General features: G+C 45.6%; 1 protein-coding gene across 2 annotated transcripts in view; it reads right to left on the reverse strand.

The window, feature by feature from the left end:
* Positions 1-15345, reverse strand: part of psda (pleckstrin and Sec7 domain containing a) — a 73449-nt gene that overhangs the window by 53913 nt on the left and 4191 nt on the right. Inside the window, exons 2-7 of one of the 2 annotated variants that reach the window (XM_074675582.1) lie at positions 9861-12450; positions 8925-9042; positions 7727-7989; positions 7352-7647; positions 7024-7261; positions 6641-6900 (exon numbers count right to left, since the gene is read on the reverse strand). In XM_074675582.1, the coding sequence (XP_074531683.1) occupies positions 6641-6900; positions 7024-7261; positions 7352-7647; positions 7727-7989; positions 8925-9042; positions 9861-12305 (3620 nt within the window). In that variant the 5' untranslated portion in view covers positions 12306-12450. The remainder of the gene's footprint in view (positions 1-6640; positions 6901-7023; positions 7262-7351; positions 7648-7726; positions 7990-8924; positions 9043-9860; positions 12451-15345) is intronic. The other variant, XM_074675583.1, reaches the window with a different exon arrangement.

Consider the following 15345-nt stretch of genomic DNA (forward strand, 5'->3'; position numbering starts at 1 on the left):
AAGGTGGGCGATAAGGGGGGCGATAAGGTGGGCGATAAGGGGGGCGATAAGGGGGGCGATAAGGGGGGCGTGGTTGTGGCCCAATAAGAGCTAAATCAGCTACTTAGGCAGGTCAGGAAGAACCATTGTGCTGCTTTGAAGGACTGTGTCAGCACCATGAATACCAAAGGTCTATGAGAACATAGCAGAGGTGGGAGAAAGTCATTGTTTTGCAAGTCTCAAGTAAGTCTCAAGTCCTTAAACCCAAGTCTCGAGTCAAGTCTCAAGTAAAGATGTGCAAGTCCAAGTCAAGTCTCAAGTAAAGAGAAGACAAGTCAAGTCAAGTCTGAAGTCATAGGCTTAAAATTTTCGAGTCCTTTCAAGTCATAAGCACTTTTTTTTACCAAATAATATGTAATTTTAACAAATAATCTATCTAATTTGACCAGTACGATTAGAGCTGCAACTATCAAGTATTTTTGGAATCGAGTACTCTGTAGATTATTTCTTCGAGTACTCGAGTACTCTAACGAGTTATACTATTTTGTTTTTTAAACAAATTAATCAATTATATAGAATAAAACATGTTAAGGCTTTTAAAATGAGCAACCAAATACTGTTTTTTCCTCAGAAAAGGTTTTTTTAATGAACAACTTTCAAAGTTTTAACCAGTTCTGGCCTAAAATCAAAGCCAATTCAATACTGCTTTACTAAACAGTAATATAATTCTGCAATCCAAAGCAGCCTAAAACACAAGGCATAAGAATGTAGTGTATTAGTATGAATTTTTCAAACATGTTTAAGGAAGGCTAGGAAGAGAGAGAGATTAACTCTCAAGTCCCTGTTGAAAAAGAAAAAATCACAACACTACATCAAAACATAGTTAAGATATGTGATATGAGAGAGGGGGGCTGCAAAGTGCTGCTCCTCCCCTACAAAAGCGCACCCTGTAAGGCAGGGGTGTCAAACTCAATTGCACATGGGTCCAAAACTCAAAACACACACTTTAGGTCAAGGGCAGAAAAAGAAAAGTTGATTGAACACATTAAATCTAAAATGTTTTGTTAATAAATATGAATAAATGGACACAAATACTATCATTATAGAAAAAAAAGAAAAATATGAATAACTATGGATAACTTAAAAAGCTTTTGCTCTTCCTATAAGTGTCTCCTGTCAAAATAAAAAGTTGAAAATATGAACATGAAAAAAAAAAAAAGAAAAGAAAATATTATATAAAATTGTGCTTTTGTTTTCCATTTGTCTATTGTTCAGAAAGGCAGCTGTTCCACTGCATTATAGGATCTGTATTTTGTGTGTTATCAGCACTTCATAGGGCTAGACCATTAGTAAAAACAAACAACAAAAACAAAACAAAAAACAATATAAAACTATCGCGTGGGCCAGATATAATTGTCCCTCGTGCCCCCTGGTCTTGAGTTTAACACATAAACTGTGAGAAGTGGTTACAGCTGTATTTACGTGAGTGAGTAAAACTTGTCATGCTTCGTACTATACAACAGAGTCCTGCGCGGGTCCAATTTTCAAGATCCGACCCGCCCGCCCCGACCTGGGACCTGGGGACGTACAAACCCGCACCGCAAACTCGCGCATCAGCCTGATTAGTACCGCAACCCGACCCGACCCGTTGAAACACGACCCGTAGCCCGACCCTTAACCTTATTTAAAGTAATCATTTTGGGTCATATTGTCTGAAAATTGAACGGTATATCGCCATAGTTCAGATGCCAGTGAGTAAACAACGCACCTGAATGAAGCAACTCATCCAATAAAAGCCTGACTTCAGCTCCATCATCAAACCTCTGTGATCTTCTCACATTTTTACGTTTAATGCTTTTAAACTTTTAATCTCTTAAAAGGACCTTTACATGTGTAATAGTAGACTTACTTTCTGTCCAGACTTGAGCGACGCTCAGCAGGTACGAGCCGTGATCATGTCACAACCATGGATGTATTATAAGAACTGGATAGCGTGGCTATATGGTCACAGCCCTACAACCAGCTTACAACTTACGTTTTTATTTTATTGTATTTATTATTATTTTATATTAATTTTGATGTGTCAACGAGAATAAAACCCGCGACCCGACCCGCATGTTATTTTTTCCACCCAGATCCGAACTCCGAAAAATAAAAGTTTTTAAAAACCACCCGCAAATCAGCTGTTTCAGCGGGTACCCGACCCAGCGCAGGACTCTGCTATATAATGTGCAGGCGCTAGGGTTAGCAATTTTAGGTAAGTGACCTGGTAGAACCTCCTCCACTTGGAGTGGTGTAGTGAGGGTGTTTGCGTTTAAGGTGCTGCAGCATCGCCGACGTGGTGTGATGGTATGCAAGTTCGGCTTTGCAGTATACACACTGAACGATATTTTCGGCACTTCGAAGTGTGAAGTGGTCCCACACACCAGACGTTTTCGGTCTTTTTCGTCCACCTTCCGCCATTGTTCAAGTCCGGCATCACAGAGATATGTCCGTCAATTAAGACAGTCCGGGTGACACACGTACACATACACACACACACACACACCTCCTCTCTCTCTTTCCCTCTCTGTCCGTCAATCACAACAGTCCGGTGACACACACACCTCATCTCTCTTTCTCTCTCTCCTTTTCTCACACCATCTCTCTCTCACGCACACATACATACACAAACGCGCGCGCACCTGATAGCTCTCATCGCCATGTGATGTTAATTAACCGAAGCCTCGAGGTAAAGAATTTGCCTCGATCATTTTTTGTACTCGAGGTACTCGAGTTACTCGAGTAATAGTTGCAGCCCTAAGTACGATTTACGTATTTTGAGGTGCTTTATTTTTTAGATAAAATGTGACCAGTGTTACAGAACTTGATGACAGAAAAAGAGTGCTGACATAGCATTCAGAAAACATTGAGTGCTTAGCACTGCAAGAACAAATGAACTTTTGAAAGTGTGGTCATTTTGTGATGTGATAATTCATTTTAACTCATCTAATGTGTGTGTGTGCTGAGTGTGTATATATGCAGGGTGTGTGAGTGGATATATAGGGTTAGTGTGTGTAAGTGAAGATGTTGGACTGGTTATAATTAGGTTTAAGGTGTTATTACCAGTCCTTAACCTCCAGTTATGTGTTTAAGTTTTAGTCTTACTGAAAATTTCAAGTATTTCAAGTCATCACGCTAAAGTCAGAGTCAAGTCCCGAGTCACTGATGTCGAAGTCCAAGTCGAGTTGCAAGTCTTTGATGATATTGTCAAGTCGAGTCCAAAGTCATCAAAATTGTGACTTGAGTCTGACTCGAGTCTAAGTCACATGACTCGAGTCCACACCTCTGGAACATAGGAAAAAGATTACCAACTTGAACTTGAGCCGCAATCAAATTGTTACTCACGATGAGCTTGAGAGAACAAATGAGTTGAATGATTTTTTTCTTAGACATGACACAGTATCTTCATTACAGATGTCAGCGGTCTTTAACTTTGATGTCTCTCTCCCCATTGTTGATCCTGGTTAGGTCCAGAGTACTTTTAGTAAAATTGGTAAGAAAATCTACAGGGCCTGATGGGTTGCCTGGTAGGGTGTTAAAAATATGTTCAGAAGAGCTTACTGCTGCCTGGTGTCCTATATTCCAGCAGTCTATTGACAAACATGTGGTTCCTAATATGTGGAAAAAGTCTGTAGTAATTCCTGTCCCCAGAGATTCTTGTCCTTCAGTGAACAAAGACTATAGACCTATTGCCTTAACTTGCGGGGTTATGAAGTGTTTTGAGAGAATTATTGTAAACATACTTGAGTCTGAGGTTTCTCCTTTACTAGACCCTTTACAATTTGCGTATAGAGCTGGACGAAGTACTGAGGATGCTGTTGTAAGCATAACTCATTTAATTAGTAAGCACTTAGAGGAACCAAAAGCCTATGCACGTGTTGTCTTTGCAGACTTTAGCTCTGCCTTTGATACTGTTTGTCCTAAGCTTCTGGTACAAAAGCTCTCCAGCATGAATGTCAATCCGTTTATAATTAAATGGTTTTATTCTCTGTTAACTAACAGATCTCAACAGATCAGGGTTAACTCTGTACTCTCCAGCACTGGACAGTGTAGCACTGGTGTGCCACAAGGGGGCATAAGTTCTCCTTTTCTTTTTACCATCTATTCAGATGACTGCAGGAACAGTCAGCTAAATAACTACATTTTAAAATTTTCTGACGACACTGTAATTCTTAGCCTTCTGAGAGGTGCTGGCAGTCCGGTGGGATATCTGGAGGAGATTAATCACTTTAAAGCTTGGTGTGAGAATAACCACCTTATTCTGAATGCTACCAAAACCAAAGAAATGGTATTTGATTTTAAAGGTGTATGTGGCCATGAACCTGTGGTTTTAGGGAATATGTACATTGAGCAGGTTGCCTCTTATAAATATCTTGGTATCCAAATGGACAACCAGCTCAAAGGGAACGTATGTGTTGACTACTTGTGTGCCAAATTGGCCCCCAGAATTCATTTTTTACGTAGGCTCAGACTTTTTGGTGTGAGTAAGGAAGTTTTGCCAACCTTCTATGATGCAGTGCTAGGCAGTATCATTAGATATGGTATGGCAGCTTGGTTTGGGACTCTCTCTGTCCAGCTCAAAGCCAGACTAGCCAAAATGGAAAAAACTGCTATGAAAGTATTCGGCAACAAGGGCTCTCCATCTCTTCAGACTATTTTTGAGAAGACAGTGCTCAGTCTAGCAAACAGAGTGCTGTCTGATCCTTCTCACACTCTTTTTTCAGAGTATGAGCTGTTACCTTCCAGTAGAAGTTATAGAGTGTGTCACACAAAGAGCAACCGTTTGAAACTTTCTTTTATTCCTGCTTCTATTGTTTTATTAAACAGCCAGCATATAATGCATAGTTCTAACTAGGGTGTCGGCTACCGGCTATTGCAGGACCCAAATTCTTGCACTACTGTGACTTGCTTAACGGGAATGTGTATCCATATGTCAATGTTCTTCTCAAAATGCTGTACTCTGCTGCTATTGTGTTTCATGTTGTTCTGTCTTTTATATGTCAGATGTAGCACTTTCACTTTGCCCAAGACAAATTTCCCAACCGGGACAATAAAGTTTATCTATCTATCTATCTATCTATCTATCTATCTATCTATCTATCTATCTATCTATCTATCTATCTATCTATCTATCTATCTATCTATCTATCTATCTTTCTATCTTTCTATTTATTTATCTATCTATCTATCTATCTATCTATCTATCTATGTATCTATCTATGTATCTATCTATCTATCTATCTATCTATCTATCTATCTATCTATCTATCTATCTATCTATCTATCTATCTATCTATCTATCTATCTATCTATCTATCTATCTATCTCAGTTGGGCAACTCCACAAAGATTGATATTTTGTCAGGAGCTCTTTTTTCATGAAAAGTCCCAAGATTAAATTTTCTTTAGGGTCAGCAATATACTTAGGACAGTTTACTACGCTTTGAGAACATGGCCTCTCCTAAAATCTGCTATTAAAACAGAACAGATTTTGTAAAATATTTTTTTGCTCAAATCTTTCAGTCACTTTCAGTCCTAGTTGAATTTACCAAATATTTAATTATTTCTTATTATTTTAAAGATGCTATGAGGAGGATCTGTTTTAATTGCACTCCCTCGCCACCTTCTGGCCCGGAGTCTCTACGCACTGTTGTAAATGACTTTTAGTGAGGCGTGTGTATTTTTTGGAATTAAATAGAGATCATATTGAAACAAATTTTCTTTGTTCCTTGGTTATGACAATTTTTTACTGGATACAACACGCTGAGGTAAGGTCTTCATTAGTACAGTTATGTAGCGCTACGGTTTGAAATGCGACATCAAGCAAACGTTATCAGAAGCCAGCTGTATGTGGTGCTATCAGCAGCCAAGGGTTCTGATGTATCTGTAGGCTAACCACATATAGCCGGCTGCTACAACATTTGCTTGATGTCACTTTTCAAACCACTGCACCACGTAACTGTACTGATAAAAAACCTTACCTCAGCACATCGTATCAACTAAAATGTTGTCTCGAACAAAGAAAACTTGTTTCAATCTGATCTCCATTTAATTCCAAAACAAACACACGCCTCACTAAAAGTCATTTACAACAGTGCGTAGATACTCCAGGCCAGAAGGTGGCGAGGCAGTGCAATTAAAACAGACCCTCCACAGAGCATCTTTAACATGTTCACCATTCTTCTGTCTTAAATGTCGGAGCTTCTCAAAGGAGACAGAAACTCTCATTTCAGCATCTCTTTTCAGGGTAACTCTGACTCATGCCATGCTTAACCAAACTGACAGAGCTGTGAGCTGCTCCACCATCAGCCTTCATGGTTCAGGTTCAAGCACACCTCTGCTGTGCTGCTGGTTTTCAGAGCACTACTGCCTCCTGTAGGTTACACAGATAATGACCTCCATATCCAGGTTCATTAACCTGAACGACCTGAGCAGACTTTAAACACAAACGCGCGCGCACACACACACACACACACACACACACACACACACACACACACACACACACACACACACACACACACACACACACACACACACACACACACACACACACACACACACACACACACTGACCGAACAGGAACCATCATTGTCTTGGACCTGAACCTCACACTCACCGGGGGTTGCTGTGGAGGGATGGCACTGAGCTCGCCTTACGGAAGCCATCTTTAAGGATTGAACGGCGCCACGTCTCTTTCTCTGACTTGGATCTGACGGGAGGTCCAGAGTCATCTTTGGAGCCCCCACGGAGCCCAGGGCCAGCAGGGCTGAGGGCGAAGGAGGAGCGGGAGCGCTCTGAAGGGGCAGACAACTCAGGGTGGGCCAGCGGGGCAAAACTCAGCTCCATGATCTGTTTGGCACTGTCGCAGATCTGACTCTGAGTGGGCAGACACACACACACACACACACACACACACACACACACACACACACACACACACAGGATCACCTCCTGCTGTCAGAGAGCATAGGTTCATTTGAGTCCTGTGCTCAGGCCTACCTGGATCTCTGGCGTAAGTGTGGGCAGGTCGAAGGTGAACACTGACGTGGATCCAGAGGTCAGGAGGTCCACGCTGTCCAGGCTGCTGTATGACGTCCCTTTGGCTCGGTGAGACTCCATGATGTTCTCAAAATGGCGGCTGAATGAGTCGAGGTTGCTCTCTGAAGGTCGGCGTGGGCTGCTGAGGGAGATGGGCGACTTGAGACCGCCATGACTGTTTGATAAGTTTGCTGAGGGCCTGATGGGAAACAGAGACAGAGCTGTGAGGAAGAATGATGATGAGGGGGAGCTGTAACCATGACCACCTCTTTAAAATGTGATATCTGACCCCTTCAGCAGCAGACTGAAGACCTCGTCCTCCTCTCTGCCCGCTTTCTGCCTCTGTCTGTCCCCTAGCATCCGCACCGTGGCCCAGCTCACCACTCCCTCCTCCTCCTCCTCCTCCCCCTCCCCCTCCCCCTCCCCCTCCCCCTCCCCCTCCTCCTCCTCTCTCCCTCCACCTGTCCTGGGTCTTGGAGAAGCGTTGGCGGGGCTGTAGTTGGAGTTTTCTACAACGCTGCGGTTATTCCCAAAGGCTGAGTCCACCTCGCCTTCCTCGGCTGCTTCAGCCTCCGCCCGCATCACCTGCACAGGAAGGATCAGTTTTGAGAATAATCAACATGTAACTCCTCCAGGTGAGATCAACCACATCAGGTCACGTCACCTCGTCCAGGTCTGTCTCCCTGTAGCACCTCAGAGGGACAGCGTCCAGGTCAGTCTCAGAGTACTTGATGGTTTTTCGGATGATGCCAGTCTTGGAGGTGGAGCCTCTGGGCTGGGGTGTCACCAAATCCACCTCCACCTGCCGGACCTGATGATGCGACGGCCTCTGCCCTCTCTTCTGATTTGAGGTTTTCAGGTGGAGGGAGGAGGGAGGGGGTGTGGGGCTGGGTGAGCTGCTGGTGGATGGCGTGGAGGATGGACAGTCTGCAGGGAGGAGACACTTGATGAGGCTTCATTCATGTCATTCAGGGGTGGGAAGGAGCGCCATGTGCTGGTGCCCTCCACCATCAAAGACTCTCTTTAGAGAAACATTTCTACATGAAACTGTGAGAACCAGATGCCAGGATGGAGGAATAAGAAGATCAGAGCAGGCTGGCTGTGCAGGACGGCCCGCTCTGATGATTACTGAGGTTATATCAGAGCATCACTTACCGTGTACGGAGCTGTGTTACAGAGGAGCTGCACACTGAGACCAGGGCTCAGACACATCAGACAGTCTGCTCCTGTGGACAGCACTAACACGGCTGAGAGTGGGAGCTGCTCTGACTCCTGGGAGACACCTCAGCTAATCTGATTATAGACCACTGAGAGGGCGCCCTGACACCACTGCTGCTTCAATTCACAGATCCATAACATTAGGCCAGTGACTGGTAAGACAGGAGGCATTCACACACAGATTAAACAACAGGGACACTGAGACAAGGTGCACACAAAAGGGGGCAACAAGGCAGCGAGTACTAAGACAGGGGACATGAGAGGACTACCTGATTGGCAGTGACTGCAGTGACATCATAGTGCTTTTCAGGATAAAGACTCTGTTTCCCATGAGCACTATCACCCTCTGACTCTTACCAGGGCGTGAGTTTGTTTAGGAGGGCAGATCTTTTTTCAACTCTATGGCTGTGTCTGAAATCCCTCCCCACTCTTAAATGGTGAATACGCCATTTTGTAGTGCTGTCTGACATCTGAGTGAGCATGGTCATTCACTATATAGTCCACTGTATATCCCACAATGCATTTCTAAAAGTAGTGTACGAGCAATGTTCACTATATGAGCAATCATGATGACGGTAAATCCCCATCTTTAATATTAATGTCAATACAGATAACTTCATGGTGACCAGGTAAGCAGCATTCACCTGTACCTGTGGTTTTTTTAGTGCTCTCCTCAGTCCCTCCTCCAAACAAGAAATCCCACTTGGCCTGGGCAATCTTCTGTGAACGAGAGGACGGCGTGGATACTGAGCCGCTGTCTGACTGTGAGGGGAAGACAGAGAAGACTTTCTTTTGCCATTTCTTTCATTCATGTCTTTTCATTTTTATCCTGACTGACTGTTTTTTTTGATCTTCTACTCTCGCTGGACCATAGGAACTTTACAAATGAACACACAGGGCTCCTACACACACTGGTACAACTGGCTGCAGCTGTTACCATTGCATTTGCCACAGTGACCTCGGCAGGACCATACAGACCAGTCTAGGGTTAGGGTTACCTACCCACAGTTTGCACCATAACAAAGCATGTAGAAATATAACGGCTGTCAGATCACTTCAGAACCAGGTTAAACTGCTGAACCTGTGGATATGTGCCATGTTCTCAGTTACTGAGGTCAGTGTAAACACGTGTCATGACACAAAGGTGTATGCTTCAGCTCTGCAGACAGACCACACACACACAAACACACACACACACACACACACACACACACACACACACACACACACACACACACAGCCACGGACACACACACACACACACAAACAGACAAACACACACACACACACACACACACACACACAAACAGACAAACACACACACACACAGCCACGGACACACACACACACACACAAACAGACAAACACACACACACACACACACACACACACACACAAACAGACAAACACACACACACACACACACACACACAAACAGACAAACACACACACACACACACACACACACACACACACACACACACACACACACACACACACACACACACAAACAGACAAACACACACACACTCAACAAGGTCACACTGAACACCACCCCCCTCATCCAGCCCTCAGCAGACCTGAATCCCTGAGCCGGTGTCAGCTGTGTCATGGCTGCACAGGCTGGACGTCTCAGGAGACAGTCTGTCCACCCTGTCGGGTTGTAAGTTGTCTCCCAGACTTCCTGTCACCCCACTGGAGCTTTGAGAGGAACACCCAGCCCCCCCACTGTGGTCCTGAAAGTCCTCTTTCTGATCTTTGAATATGACTGGTCTCTGGTTTCTCTGGACTGACTCGTTTGTCCCTTTGTCCCCTCCAGCCCTCCTCTGGTTCTGGTCTTTGCAGGGACTGTAAACTGAAGCTGTTTGCTTTCTGTAATGTTCCTCGCAGAGTTCATCCCTGTCCTGGACCAGTCCAGTCTCCCTCCACTCCTGGTGCCTGGAAGTCCAGCTCACAGGTTTGGCCTCTGTGTTTTGGCTGGACAGAAGTCTTCGGCAGAGTTCAGGGCTGCCTCTAGCTGATCCATAGAACAGGTGATCGTACGGTCGTTGATCCATGCCTGAAGGTTTGCGTTCACCTGTGTACTGAGGCGGCATGTGGCGATGGAGGGTGGATGAGTTTTCAGTGGTTGATGCACCTTTTTGCTGCCGTGGATCTAAGACAGGGGACTGGGAGGTGGCTGCACGGTGCAGGCGAGCTGGCAGGGCTGGGGAAGCTGGTGAGGACAGGGACTTCTGAGGTAAAAGAGGAGAGATGCGACCTGGTCTGGTCTGAGGTACTGGTTTGTCTGTTTTCCATCTGGGGGTCTGGTTGTCGGCCTTTAGACACTCGGTGTAGGGTTGGGACTCTCTGCGAAATGACCCTCCTATCTTTGGACTCTCTGACTGCAGGGACTCAGTGTGAGGGGGAGTTGGAGAGGGGGTCCGCCTCTCTGAAAAGATGGTGGACAGTTTGGCAGCCTCAGTGGCGAGCCTACAAGCTACATCAGCGTTTGAGGATGGAGAGAAGCTTCTCCTGCTACTGGTGGGACTGACAGAGTCACTGGTTCTGCTGCAGCAGTGTGAGGATCTTTGGTAAGTCTTACTGGGTATGTTGGAGTTCTCACCAGCATTGTAACAAGCAGCGTCCTTAGCACTGTGACTGATGGGGGTGGTGCTGGAGATACAGCATTGATTCAAAGTGTGTGGAGCGCCCACGCTGCCTGTGGAACCTTCTCTGGGATGGTTGCTGTTTTGGCGCATGTTGGATGGGACCTCGTGCTGAATGTCGGTGGGTCTCCCTGCAGGTAAAGGTGGGTGAAATTTGCTGGGCAATCTTGGGCCCTCACTGCCTGTCCATGGCCTTTGATAGCTCTGAGGCTGGCTCTGAGGCTGGCTCTGAGGCTGGCTCTGAGGCTGGCTCTGAGGCTGGCTCTGAGGCTGGCTTTGACAGCAAGGGTGTGACGTGAAGTAGTACCCAGGGTGGGCACAGAGGTGGTCAGAGGCAGGACTCCTTGGTATTCCGTTTACTGAACCATAGCTGACCCCCCTGTCCATCTCCATGAGTTGGGTCTTGGATGGCAAGGTCAGGGTGCCACGGGGCAGAACTGGTGACCCAGCCCAGGACCGGCAGCGGGGGGCCTGGTAGTGCCGTGGCAGGGTTGGGCTACCGTTCTCAGTATGGTGACCAGAAAATTTCCGCCTAAGCTCTGGAGAGCCAAACTCCTCCAGGGCTCTGTAGGTTGCATCTCTGGCAACTGCATCCACGGTAGACTTATGGATGCGAGGTGAGGCTCCAGGGGACAGACTCGGAGAGGGGTAGGGCTTAATGGGATAAGGATAGCCCTGCCTTGGTTGACAGGTATACCTCACTGGGTCACTCAGTCTCTTGCAGAGATGGGGGGGCAGCATCTGACCCTCCAATCTGTCATAGGGATTGTCTAACTGACTTGGGCACCCAGAGACACAGCGACTGTGAACATTTGCTTTCTCAATGTAGCCATAGGTCACCACAGAAGTCCTTCCTCCCTCGTCCTCCACCCCAGAGAGCTCAGGGGACCTGCTGTAACGTGAGGAAGCTGAGGGCACAGTCAGCCTGTCAGAATACGTGGATGGAGGGATGACATCCCTCCTTCTGTGGGGATCCATGTCAGAGGGATAGATGTGTCCCAGTGACTCAAGCTGGCCTTGCTCGGTCCCCGGTGACAGGACTTTGAGTATGTGGCCAAGTCTGTCATAGAAAACATCATGGCGGTGGACCTGGGTGGGAGACCCTGTAGCATCAGGTTCCCTGAGTTGGAAGCTAACAGAATGTCTGGAGGTGGACTTAGAGGAGGGTAAACTGAGGCTTCCAGCTCTGGCCTGGGGCTGAAAGGCTGGAGTGAGATCCAGGCTTGAGCGCAGAGAGCTTCTCTGGGAGGGAGGAAGGACGTCTGCGCACTGAAGTGTCAGGTGTCCATCATCTCCTCTACTGGACCCCTTCCCTTCTTCCTCAGGCACAGACCTCACCTCGACGTACAGGTGAAGGACCTTACCTGCCTCGGACATGTTGTCACCTGTATGTCTTCAGCTGATTTTTATTACAGACTTTCACCATTTGAGCCGAGACAACCTGCTGGGGTCTGAGTGTCTGACCTACTGACGGTCAGAGATGGGCCAGGTCTGTTCCCTGTGTCCTCTTCAGGTCTTTAACCTGCAACACAAGCATAAAGATACAACATCAATACTTCCTGATGCATTTTAACTTTCTCGTTTTAGACAATCCCCCCGCCCCCTGCCCAACTGAGTCAGGTTTTGTCCAAGGTTTCTGCCCGTTGAAGGGAAGTTGTTCCTCTCCATGGTAACTTGCTAAATGCCACAGAGCTCTGTACTCATGGCGGGTTCAGATGAAATCAGACTCCTATTCTTCATGTTGGCTCCCTTTCAATAAAATAACATTTTATTAACGTTAACAGGTCCAGAGCTGTTCATGTTTTTGGAAAGTGTCCCAAGACAAAGTCTCAGGACACTTATGATATGGCACTGTATAAATAAAGATTGGTTGATTGATTGATTGATTGACTGATTAATTGATTGATTGAGATTGACTGGATTAACTCTGACGCTGTATATTTAAGGGTTTTACTTTCATTTGTTGCCACCTGTGTGCTTATCCTCTTACAGGGTCATAAGCCATGGTACTTACAGGTCCGTTCATGTCATGGGACACTTTCCAACGCGCCCTGAGGGACGAACTGGCTACAGACACCCAGAGACACATGTGAGTTTGATTTGTCTATTAATAGATGAGGAAAAGCAGCTTGGAGCTGAAGTTGAGAACAACCCTGTGAAGAGGAGCCTGCCTGATCTGCAGGTTTGTCTGCAGACTTCTCTCTCTCTCTCTCTCTCTCTCTCTCTCTCACACACACACACACACACACACACACACACACACACACACACACACACACACACACACACACAGCCACGGACACACACACACACACACAAACACACACACACACACACACACACACACACACACACACACACACACACAGCCACGGACACACACACACACACACAAACACACACACACACACACACACACACACACACACACACACACACACACACACACACACACACACACACAGCCACGGACACACACACACAAACACACACACACACACACACACACACACACACACACACACACACACACACACACACACACACACACACACACAGTGTTGAGGCCTTTCTCAGAGGTTTGAAAAGTTTGACCTCTGACAGCAATGAGGGAAACCACAGAACAAAGTCAAGTTTATTCTGAGCTCATGAGCCATATTTAGATTAGATATTAGGATTCCCTGTGAGCTATTTCACAGTCATTACCAACATCACTGTGTCTGATTAAAGTTGGGACAGGGGCTCAAAACTGGGATAAAGTGAAGTGATAAAAAAAAAGTGGATCTCCCAACAAACAAAGTTAATCATCATTGAGTCAGTGAAAGGGACGGACATGGTCAGTAATAATACTCAGGTAGGCTGTGGACTTTAAACCATGCTCAGTTTGTACTAAGGGGCCCAAAGTGAGCCAAGAAAATATCCCCCACACCATTACATCAGCAGCAGCAGCAGCAGCAGCCTGCACCGTTGATACAAGGCAGGATGGAGCCATGCTTTGACCATTTCAAGGCTCAGGAAACCTTTGAGTTTCCAGTTAATCAGCTGATTTGAATGTGACTCCAGTAGTTTACATTGCTAAACTTTTTCAGCAGATTCTGATTTTAGAAGGTACTGAATTTACTGTTTTATGAGCTGTTAGTCAGAATCATGAGAATAAAAAGAAATTAATGCTGAAATATTTCACTCCATGTGGATTGAATCTGTAACATATGAGTGGAGCACCTTTTCAGTTGAACAATGATATAAATAACCATTTCCACTATATTCTAACTGAATGAGCTGCACCTGTACAGGTAAAGTTAGTCAGCTCTGTTTCTGTACGATATGAGCCCAAACTAAAAGGTGCACGTGGACATGAATACAGTAACTTTACTGTCTAAATATTAGGCCACATGGTGAAGATGCGTTATTCACACAGTAACTGTGGCGGCCGGGGCCTGTTTTACGTTTTCTATTTTAAAGGTAAGGATCCACAGGAAGAGTAGTGACCGGTCTGAGGCATTAGAGTCATCTGATGGGACACATCCATTAATGAACTGATGCAGAGAGGATGACTCTGAACTCAGCCTCATACATACATGTTCAGAGTACTCCTTTATTCATGGAAAGAACTTTCCAAGGTGGTGTGAGGTTCTGTTACAGTGGTCAGAACCACAGAAACTGAGCGAGTGATGGTATAAGAACAGGTAAAAACCAAACTGTGAGAAAAATATGACAGGACTACATCTCTCTGAGCCACAACCTTCTCTTCAAACAGTTTGTTAACTAAAGTCCAACAGGTCCATTAAGTCTCTGAGAGTTAGCACCTGAGTATGTCATCATGAGGCCGGTAAACAGGCCATAACACCTACGACATAATCCTTGATGGATCGAAGTGTGTCCACTAAAAGTTCATGCTTCAGTTCCTGACAGGCTCAGGTTGTTACTCTGAGTGTCTGAAAACATCACAGACAGGATTCTGACGGAGAGAGGAAGATGATTTTAACCACTAACAGCTTTTACATAACCTGCCGTCATCACAGGGTGAGTCAGTCAGATTAATAACCATACCCTATTCATGCAACACTTCATGAATTATCACAAAAAATCTGGTGTAGAAGACACTCCTTTGATACCTTTGTTTAAAGCCACTGCTGTACTGCATGGATGAGTCTGAATGTGCTGCATTTGATGATTTTAATGTGGCATTTCTCTCTCTCTCTAACCCTATCACTGTCTCAGCAGATGTCTGTCAAACATGAGTCTGGTTCTGTTCGAGGTTTCCGTCTGTTTTATTTTTATGTAACCTTTATTTTACAGATAGAAAACCCAGTGAGCTCCAAATCTCTTTTGTAAGGGTGACCTGTCCAAGAGGCCAGCAAAGGGAAGTCTGTTCTCTCGAACTCACTAAAGGCTGCAAAGGTCCGTACTCACGGTG

Source organism: Halichoeres trimaculatus, unplaced genomic scaffold (assembly GCF_033239565.1).
Source record: "Halichoeres trimaculatus isolate MK-OKI-2021-1 unplaced genomic scaffold, fHalTri1.1 fHalTri1_scaffold_8, whole genome shotgun sequence".
Lineage (NCBI taxonomy): Eukaryota > Metazoa > Chordata > Actinopteri > Labriformes > Labridae > Halichoeres > Halichoeres trimaculatus.